The sequence below is a fragment of the Sciurus carolinensis genome, chromosome 3 (genome assembly GCF_902686445.1).
Source record: "Sciurus carolinensis chromosome 3, mSciCar1.2, whole genome shotgun sequence".
NCBI classification, from domain to species: domain Eukaryota; kingdom Metazoa; phylum Chordata; class Mammalia; order Rodentia; family Sciuridae; genus Sciurus; species Sciurus carolinensis.
The window spans coordinates 21628290-21639195 of NC_062215.1; the positions used below are offsets into that span (position 1 = coordinate 21628290).

At 41.3% G+C, this 10906-nt stretch overlaps 1 protein-coding gene across 1 annotated transcript; it reads left to right on the forward strand.

The window, feature by feature from the left end:
* The first annotated feature begins 661 nt into the window (after window positions 1-661).
* On the forward strand, window positions 662-8013 carry Krt39 (keratin 39). The gene is given in 8 exon segments (XM_047543789.1): window positions 662-665; window positions 903-1402; window positions 2421-2503; window positions 3163-3319; window positions 3954-4115; window positions 4221-4346; window positions 5829-6049; window positions 7755-8013. Coding segments are annotated over 8 exon segments (1512 nt in total).
* Window positions 8014-10906: the final 2893 nt, after the last annotated feature.

Genomic DNA, 10906 nt, shown 5'->3' on the forward strand with positions numbered 1-10906 from the left:
AACACATATACCTTTCAACAGATCATATTTAAACATCAACTATAAACCAACATCATGACAATTGTGAGCTCATGGAATACCCCAGCAAACACTGAGCACTAAATGTGCTATAAAATGTGGGCTTTGGACAATCAAAAAGTAGTTAGCCTCTTCCAAGAAATATCTTGTTAACCTTCAAAGCCTACCTAGAAAGTTAAAACACTAATTTGACAAGGACCTTTAAAAAGAGCCTAATTTAAAGGCTGGCAAGGTAGCTAGTATGTGTAAGGTGCTGGGTTCAATCCCCAGCATTGAAAGAAAACAGCAAAGACAACAACAAAAAAAAAAAAATTTAAGAGCCTATTTAAGATTAACATTTTAATCCATATTTACCATGTCCTAACAATGAAAATGGAAAAATCAGCCAGGCAGAACAAACTAAAATCCTATTTTCTAAGTTCACTAATTATTATTAGATATTATTAGTTTCCCTTTTCTGCTAAAGAAAGGAAAAGAAGGATGGACTTCTTCCTGGTCAATTCCAGGTGGCGAGGTCAACAAGGATTTAATGAACTTAATATGCTCACACCTGCTTAATAATGGAAGCTGTTGGGACTGTGACGACAGTTCCTTTTGAAGATACAATGAGAAGCTCTGGATCCAATGACAAGTAGTAGTTGCGATGGGTAATAACTTAGTAACCGCCTAAATGCACAATTTTATGAGACAAGTAACTCTTCTCAGGCAAGTAAAAAGCAGACTAATGAGATGTTCGTATGGGATTTGATATAAACATTAGAAAGGAAAACATCCCACCTATTGTGACACCACCTCTAGGGAAGGCTATATAAGCACTTCAAAGAGGAAAAGCCAACAGCTTGGAATTTAGACTCAGTCGAGGGTGCCTGAGCTGGTGACCACAGTCTGCGAAACAAACCGAAGCTGGACACACGCTGTGGATACCAAGGGCTGAAGAACAATTCTTTCTTCTTCCACCCCACCCCAAAACTGCCCCGGGATTACAAATTTTAGGACCATGTCTTCTAACAACAGCGGCCATCGTGGTGGTCTTGAAGCCAACAGCTGCCAATCAAGTGGCCATGTTCCAAGAACTTCCCAGAGCCAGGTATGCCAATCCACTCTTCGCCTTTGTCGCACCCCCATCTACCTCATAAGCAACTTCCGTGTCCATCCCTCTCTGGAAGACAGCAGCTGGGTCGGTGAAGGTATCAACAGTAATGAGAAGGAGACCATGCAGATCTTGAACAACCGCCTTGCTAACTTCCTGGAAAAGGTGCGAATGTTGGAACGAGAGAACTCTGAATTGGAGTGCAGAATCCAGGAAGAGTGTAACAAAGAGCTCCCTGTCCTATGTCCTAATTACCTGTCCTACTACACCACAATCGAGGAGCTCCAGCAGAAGGTAAGACTCTCAACCATCTGTTTAACCAAGTTGTGAAGGGATGATCTCCAAGCAAAGGTTATTTGCTAAGCTTTCGCTTATTTGGTTATTTGCTTAAGCTTTTTTTTAGTTCCTTTTATTCAGGGAAAAAAAAAAAAAAGTTGTTTTCAAGAATAAGAAAAGCCCTTGAGTTAAATGTCATCTTCAGATAACATTCGGATTTTAGAGTTTTTCCTTTTTCCAGAGATAGTCTTGACCATTATAACTAGATAGCTTAGGACCCAATCAGGCAAACGACCAGTGGTTATCATTTCTTTAATACAAATACAAAAGCAGGGCTCTTAGAAAATAATTTTTTCCTTAGTTAGTTTCTAAACAGTTTAGTTTTTAATCCATGTTGGGACCATTCTACCTTTTTCTCCTCTTGTGCTCATTTTATCATCTTTACATTATTCAAATAGTTTGTTCCAACACCTAAGTTTCTTACTCAAAGTGATATGCTGCTGTTACTACACATCTGGGTTTATTCAGTTTTATCTGTTCAATAAATATTTACAGAGCACCAACAATGTTCCAGACATTGTTCTAAGGTTCTGGGGAAAATGTTGGTGAACTGAAAATATCCCTCCCTTCGTGGAATTTACATTCTAATGGGATCTGGTATATTACGCATATTTAGGATAGATTTTATATTTTAACAGAAAAACATAGGCAAAAGGTTTTTTTTTATTCTCCTCTGAGGCGCCAGGGATTGGAACCTCAGCCCTTGTGCATGCTAGGCGAGTGTTCTCCAACACGAGCTATTTCTTCAGCTCTAGGCAAAAGTTTTTACTTAAGTAATTTTTTGCTGATCTTTTAAGAAAACAACAAAAATGTTGGTTTTCCAGATTTCTCAGGCTTCTTGAACATAGCTCTGGAGATTAAGAAAAAGTTTAAATTGCCTTCCCCTGTTAATTGAAACACACCCAAACCCCTTGGTTCTTAAAAGAAGAAGATCCTGGTGTTTGTCTCATTTGTGTGTACAATTTCTTAATTCTAGATCTTGTGTACCAAGGCTGAGAATTCCAGACTGGTCTCACAAATTGACAACACCAAACTGGCTGCAGATGACTTGAGAGCCAAGTAAGCCCACCCAGCACTGTCATGGTGACAGAATTCACCCTGAGTCGGACCTAAATACTCCCAATACAATTATCCCTGGGTCTACTAAGACTCCTACTCCAGAGCATATAGGCACCAGCCCCGAAAAGACCTTCAAATTCAGTAAATAATTAAGATTGGGAACCCTCACATGTATATGTAGTACCTACAGTTCTAACACAAGAACTATCGGATTACCTGCGTAACAGCTTAGTAAAATAGGTAGTTAATATGCTGTTCTCTAGTTTAAGGTAAGAAAACTGGTTTCATGAGAAAGTTACCTATCCAAAGACATACAAATAATGGAAGACACAGCCGAAATGTAGACGCCAAGTCCCTGATTCCTAACTCAGTACTCTTCTCACTAACACTGAACTGCCTGCAGGGGCAGAGGAGGAAGGATAAATTCCCTCATCTCAAAGAATAGCACTGTAGCATCACTCCAACCAGCTAATTTAGGCATCATAACTAAGTTATGACATTTACCCAATGATATTTATCACTTCTAAAGAGAATAAAACTCTCCCTAGAAATAGAGTGAATGAGAAGCCCAGGAAGACGTGGAAGGGAGTTAGTTCTGCCTGGCTGGATCTGCACCATCTGCTTTTTAATGCCTTTCTTTTCCTGTCTGGCTTTTGAAGCTATGAAGCTGAGGTGTCCCTACGCCAGCTCGTGGAGGCAGATGCCAACAGCCTACGGAAGATCCTGGACGCGCTGACCCTGAGCAAGGCTGACCTAGAGGCGCGAGTGCAGTCTCTGAAGGAGGAGCTCCTCTGTCTCAAAAAGAGTCACCAAGAGGTTAGAAAAAGGCCAAGAGAGTCGCCACACACTGAGCCTCTAACATTAGCATGAGTTCCTTTGGATTGCACTTGACAAAGGACATCCCCAGTAGATACTACTCTGGCTTTTAGCCCTGATCATCCCAACTGTACCACGGGTTCAGTGTACCTCAAACTCACCAGCTGCAGCACAGTATCTGAAATCCCTTGGATAGAAAATCCTCTATTGTTGCAATTTTCCTTTCCCCATATATAGATATCCCTGAACAGAGTTCTGCTGCCTTTCATTGGTACAAACCTAACTGGCACAAACTCACATAGGTATCATAGAGACCATGGGCTCTCGTTATCAACTCCACCTCTCTGCTGCTTCCTCCATTACCCATCCCTGGAAATTATCTAGATTTTTTGGAACTATAACCTTGTTAGTCAATTCCTTTTAATTTTGGCCATATTTGAATATATAGTCATGTTTGAAATAGCTGTAAACTGTTTTATGGCATATCAAATACTACCTATAAGTCATGTCTTCCTTTATTGTGGACTGTACTTTAGATCAAGGCAGTTTAGCTGACTTCTTGCTCTCGGACCAAAAAAGACATAAGCAGGTCATTTATTCACCAAGTAACTTCACATTCTTTTTCTTTTCGTAGGATATTGATTCCTTACAGGGCCAAATTGGGGACAGACTCAACATTGAAGTAACCATGGCCCCTTCAGTTGACCTAAACCAGATTCTACAAGAAATGAGATGTCGGTATGAGGCCATCATGGAGACGAACCGTAAAGACGTGGAACAGTGGTTCAACACACAGGTGGGGAGGGTAGAAAAGTCAAAAAGAAAAAAGCTGATGCATTTCCAGAGGCTCTTAGTCCGTTAAGTTTTCCTTCCAAAATTCCCATGGACATTTGTGTTTCAGATGGAGGAACTGAATCAACAAGTGGTGACCAGCTCTCAGCAGCAGCAGTGCTCCCAGAAGGAGATCATAGAACTGAGACGCACCCTGAATGCTCTGGAGGTGGACCTGCAGGCCCAGCACCGAATGGTACCCAGCATGCATGCTAACCATACCTGGCACAACAATGATGGCAAGAGCACCTATGTGCCTCACTGCTTCCCAAACTGTGCCCCTTAGAACAGTTCCTCTGTGGGTTAAAGGATCAATGACTAAGAAAGGACTTCATGGTCAAATAAGTGGGAAATGCTCACTTAAGCAAAGGTTAATCAGAGTGGCTTCCTGCAAGCCTTTAATAAGCTGATATACCCCATGAAGCTCCAAGAAAGGGGTGTATGATATTGAGCATTCCAAAACTTATTTGACTATGGACCCTCTTTTTTTTTTTTTTTTTTAAAGCATTTCATGGTAATGATGGAGTACACTTTGGGAAACAGTAGGAAAGCATTTTATTATATGCAAAGTGTTTTTACAAGCTAAAATATTAGAATTACAAAACAATCTTATGAGGGAGGTGGTATAATCATTATCTGACTTTACAGATGAGGTTCTAAGAACTAAGGTGATTTTTCCCAAGCCAAACCTAAAATAAGTGTCATCTCACCTATTTTACATATTAAGACACCGAGATCCTCAGGCGTTAGGTAACCTGTCCAAAGTCACAAAAGAAATGAGTCTGAGCCACAATTCAGATTCCACAGCCAATACCACTTCCGCTTCATTACGCTGCCTCTCTGATGTAGGAAATTACTTAAATGACCTACTAGGAAAGGTATTACAAAGACCTTGCCCCAAGCTGGTTTTGTAATCAGCGAATCATATGATCTTGGGCAACTCATTTAACCTCTCGAACCTCAGTTTTCTGAATTAAAAAAAAAAAAACCTGGAGTATAAATATTTGGTTACTAAAACTGAAAATCCCACCATTATCCACATGTTTACAGAATGATAGTACAGGAAAGAACTTTACTCATCAGACTTTCAACTCCTATGTTTTACATAAGGAATCCATTCAGTGTGGGAAAATATCTGTGGTTAAACATTGTTCACTTCATTTTTCAGTATAAGAACTTATTGAATGAGGTCTCAAGGTGATGCTTTTTTTTTTTTTTGGTCCTGGGTATTGAACACAGGGATGTGTAACCCCTGAGTCACATCCCCAGCCCTTTTTATTTTTTATTTTCGGAAAGGGCTTTGCTAAGTTGCTGAGGCTGACTTTGAACTCATGATCCTCCTGCCTCAGCCTCCCAAACCACTGGGAGGTGATGTATTTTTAATGCCTGGGTGTGTAATGATTTTTTTTCTCCCCTAAGTAGTAATGTGGTAGGAGATTATCAGTGATCCAAAAATAAGAGGAAGAGAAGTAAACATGAAGGGGTGGGGGGAGGAATGGTGATAAAGGAAAGAAAGCTTTAATATAATTGATCATTTTGCTTTTGGGTTTATTTGGTTAGGAGGTAATAAAAGGGCTTACTAGTGTCACAAAGAAATCATTGTTTTAAATGTCTTAAACAATGGCCTGGGCTTAAAGGAGTCATCATTTGTAAATCCTACTTTCCTCTTCCGTGGCAGAGAGATTCTCAGGAATGCATCCTGACAGAGACTGAGGCCCGCTACACAGCCCTGCTGGCCCAGATCCAGAGTCTGATCCATAACCTGGAGGCTCAGCTGACAGAGATTCGCAGTGCCCTGGAAAGACAAAACCAGGAATACGAGATTCTGCTGGATGTCAAGTCCCGGCTAGAGTGTGAGATTGCCACATACCGCAGCCTTCTAGAGAGCTCAGATTGCAAGTACGTAAAATAAAAACAACTTGTATGAGGAAAAAATGCTAAAAGGCACACATGTATGTTCTGCCACTGATATCCAGGGGACAGCACTTTGAGCTTCTTGCTGGGAAGCTCTGAATGGAGGCATCTGCATGCTGTCTTAAACTGTGCCCTGGGAGACCTACAATTATAACCTAGTTCAAACTTGAGGTGTTGGCTGAACTGAGTTGCTTTGTAAAGCCAGTATACCAATTCCTTATAAGTTGCTCAGCTTCTTAGCGTTTTAAAAATTATTAGAGAAAAAGGAGTTTTCCCAAAGATGTACATGGCTAGCCACTCTTACAGATTTCCCCCCACTGAGATGAATGTCTGACTTTGCCAAGTTGAAACAAGACAACCCTGGTCTCTTTGGAGAAACTCTGCACTAGTTGAAACCCCACTGCATCCAGTTATTGGTCCTTGATGCCAATAACATTATGTTCTCATGTGTGTTTCAGCATCTTTTTTTTTAAGTTGTATTTTTTAAATGATGATAAGCTAACAAACCCATAAACAACTCACCTAGAATATGAACATTTTGAAATCACTCAGTCCAGAAGAACACAAGTGCATACTCAAGCTGAAATCTTAGTTGCAATTGCAAAGGACACCAATCTGCCCCAATTGTCACGTCAGTGAGCTCTGTTCACAGCTTGTTATTGTTGTTGTTGCTCTGGGGTTTAGAGGAGGCTTTTTTGGTTTCTTGGTTTTTTTGTTTTGTTTTGTTTTTTGTTTTGGGGTTTTTTTGTTTGTTTGTTTTTGGGTTTTTTTGTTTTTTTTTTTTTTTGGTACTGGATATGGAACTCCGGGGCACTTAACCACTGAGGCACATCTCCAACCCACCCCATTTATTTATTTATTTATTTATTTATTTGTTTGTTTTTGAGACAGGGTCTTACTAAGTTGCTTAGGGCTTAAGTTGCTAAGGCTGGCTTTGAACCTCTGATCCGCATGCCTCAGCCTCCCAAACTGCTGGGATTATAGGCATGTGCCACTGCACCCAACTCGCAGCATTCTCCTAATAGGTATGTCCACATTATGCTAGCATGATGTTAACTGACGCTGTCACCTTAATATATCAAAGTGCCTCCCATTACCAAAAGAAAGATCATGTATTACAAAAAGTGTCTACTTTTAGTTGTTAACCATTCATTTATAGGCACTCTGAAACTTCCACATCTAAATATTCTTCCATAGATGGGATGCAGATGACCACTAGTAATGTGACTTGCTTTTCCCAGGAGAAAAATATCTAATTCATTTCCATTCATCAACTTGCTCCTTAATCACTGTTGATCCTGTGACTTTAATTCCCATTATGTCCATTCTGCAAATGAAAAGCTAATGCTCAGGAGGGTTAACTGACCTACCTGAGGTCCCTGACTGGTATATGACAGAGCTGGGCTCCACGGCAGTCTTTGACTCTGGCGCAGTGTGGTTCCTACGATGCCCTGACATTGACCTTAGTGGAAGCTGACTTAACATAATACTCCTCAGACACGGTGCTGTTTTCCCGTGGATCTGACCTGATTCTTTTTTCTTCTACTAACTACAATACGAAGTGAACAGACAGACATTTGGAAGCACTGATTTTGAGTGACAAGTGTTGAAAGTTTATCCCACCCCCATTTTCCTTCATGGCCATCATTGCTCTTCCTCAATCACAGGTTAAACTCTGTTTTCTCCTTAGGCTTCCCTGTAATCCGTGTGCCACCAAATGCGAGTCTTCCACTTGCACATCCTCCAAGCCCAGGGCCATGGAATGCACTGCCCCTGTTTTCACATCCTCGGCCCCCCATGGAATACTCAAGCCGTACAGTGTCTGTGGACCCCTATCCCGGATACTGGTTAAAATATGCACCATCACCAAGGAGATTAAGGATGGGAAGGTCATTTCTTCTCATGAACATGTGCAGCCTTGCTTCATCCCCAGACTTGCCAAAGTCTAACATCCCAAGGTGATGTGAAGGACCCCGTTCATGAGAGAGAGGCCAATACATGCTCCTGCCAGAGAGGTTTAAGGACTCCCCGGGCCCTTAAGGTACTTAGTCTCTTACTACTACAGCGGGTCCCCATGGTTAGACAGAATGTCTTTTATTCTACTCCTTCCCTAAGTCACTGCTGTCAATGTGATAATAAATTACATTTCTCCTGAAGGACATTTTGCATTTATCTGAAGGATGGGAGTGGATTAGTAAGCACCCAGGAAGCCGGCCTCTGTTGCTTGACTCCCCAGGTGTTGAGCTGGCAGGTTTTCCTTTTGTTTACACAGGCCTTATTTACTTATGTGCCTCCTTGGAGCCAGTCAGACAAGTTCCAGGATTGTTTTTGGCCACTGGCATATGAAGGTGAAAAGTTCCAACCTTCCCTTCCAAGCTCCTTCTTTGGATATAGAAGGAAGCCTATACAGAAACAGAGTAAACAAGGAAAAAGATCTTTGATGTTTTGAATAGATAATCACAGACCTGGATCCTGTTGAACTCTGCTGCCTCAATTATTTTTTATTGGTACTGACAGACTTGACCCTCCCGAGGATATTTTCGAAGATGTCCATGTTCTCTAAAACTTTGTGAACCATGAGGCTCTTCTCCAAATATTTTCTCTGAGAATCAGGAATAGTTATGGGGAATGAATTTAGAGCTATTTCTTCAAAATAACTTTGAAGAAACCGAGTCCTCTCATTAAATGTTTGCTATTTCTCTTTCTATTCTTTAGGGAATGGGAGTTTGATCTGATTGTTTGAGAAGGGACATGTAGCTGGAACTCTCAAGACATAACCCCCGATGGGTGACCATGAAAAACTAGCTTAGATTCCTGCTTCAATCTCTCCATCAGAGAGAAATGGACTTAATACACAAGCTTTGCAGAAAAGCAATAGTGAATGATTGTACTTGAAAGCGCAAGGGAATCCCCATGTGCGAAGGCATCATTATGTACCAGCCAGTACCATGGCTTCTTAATAGTAGAACTCAGAGCATGTAAATCATTCCCTGCAAAAATTGGACATTTCTGGAGGTTTTAGCAAATAATTCCAAATCAAACCTAGAATGTGAACTCCAAAGGTCTGAAGTTCTAAACTTGCCATTTCCAACTGTGACCCTGAACAAAACATTTAGCCTGCATCCATTTAATTTCCTAAATAAAGAAATCGCCTACTTCACAGGGCTGTTGTGAAGAGCAAATGAAATTGCTTATGTCATACTGCTGTTTGATGAAAAGCACTAGACAAATGTGTGATCTTTAAGTGAGTTTTGCTGTTAGCTACAGCTCTGGACATAATTCTGTTCATTATTATCTTCTTAAAATTGTTTCTTCATGAATTATTTATCTAGTCGTGATTTGGGAGTTTTAATAGTGTTTAGCTTTGGGGGGAAGGGGAGAGAACAAGATGTCCTGTGATCATGCCTACAATCCTACTCAATAAAGCATTTTTCAAATTCTTAGGGTGAGTATCAGATGTCAGTTGATGCCTGGTGCCCACATCACAGATGCTCACAGTAACTCAAAGCTCAAAGATTTACTTCCTCCAGACAAGTAGCAACTCACACTAACCAGTGGAATGCAGAATTCCCAGAATGAATTCTTGTCTATTGACGATTTCTCATCCGAATGAGCAAAGTACACCCCGTCAGCCCTTAAGTGCATACTGTCTCAGACTACAGGATGGAAAGAGCCAAGAACTTGGACTAGAAACATGAGGACAGAGTCTCAACCCAGTCTTTGTGTGTGACCTTGAGTAAAAGGGGCTTAACAACATAGTCCCCACCTAACCAGGAGCTGGAAGGATCAATGATGGTGATGGAGCCTTGCAAGGTGGTGGTGGTATGCAGAAAGGCGTCCTTATTCCCTAAATTAAAATTTCCATCCACACCTTTCTCCTTTCTAATTCAGCGCTAAGCCAGGTGGATCCCGATACATACCATTAACACTTACTGGAAAACCAGTTGGCGAGAGGTCAGAGCTGCTTGACCTGCTCAAGCTTCTGATCCCAGCTAGATTGAAGGTTCAAAGGACTCAGGCTAAACCTGTGCTGATGCAGCAATGCCATTATCAGTTTGTCCCAGAAATACAGCACCTTCCACCCACTTACAGCAAAGTATCCCTCATCCCTTCCATGATAAAATAAGTTACTATGAACTGCACGGTCGAGAGGGAATTGGCCACTCGAGGGCTCATAGATTTCTTAATTGTCTTCTTTGTATAAGAGAACATAAACCCATCTGCAGGTTTTTGTCTACATGTGGTCACATCTTTTCAAGACAATATGAGTCTGGATTTTACTAGGAAGCTAAATAAGTATCCTGTACAGCCACAGGAGGGAGTTAAAGGGTTTTTATATAGCATAGGTCAGCAGCTGGAGTAGAAAAGGGGCTTGGAGACAAAGGATTCCCTAACAGTATAATTCTAGCACACAGCTCAAAAGAGCCATGAATCAGGAAACACAGCATGATCTCTGAAGCTTCAGCTTAAATCCGATCTCTGCTTCTCACTGTGAGAGTTCATAGTTACATTTCTTAATAAAGGAGTTATTTTGGATGTTTTTTTTTTTTTTCTACACTGTCTTTCTTCATGCCGACTCAGTCTAATGTCATAGCTGGTTTTAACTCTCCCAAATGCAGAGATAACCACGCTTCCCTCTCCCCTTCGCTTCCTGCCTTTTAACTGCTCCACGCACCTACCACCAGCACAGGGCATGTGGCCTCCCCATCCTTACCTCTCAGCCTCAATTCCAACAACTGTGGTCTAGAAACTTTTCCTCAAGAGCTCGTCGTCCCTTTCATGATTTCCCTCCGGGATTTCCCTAGTGCAATCCAGGAGCCAGCTGCAGTCACATTCGCAGGG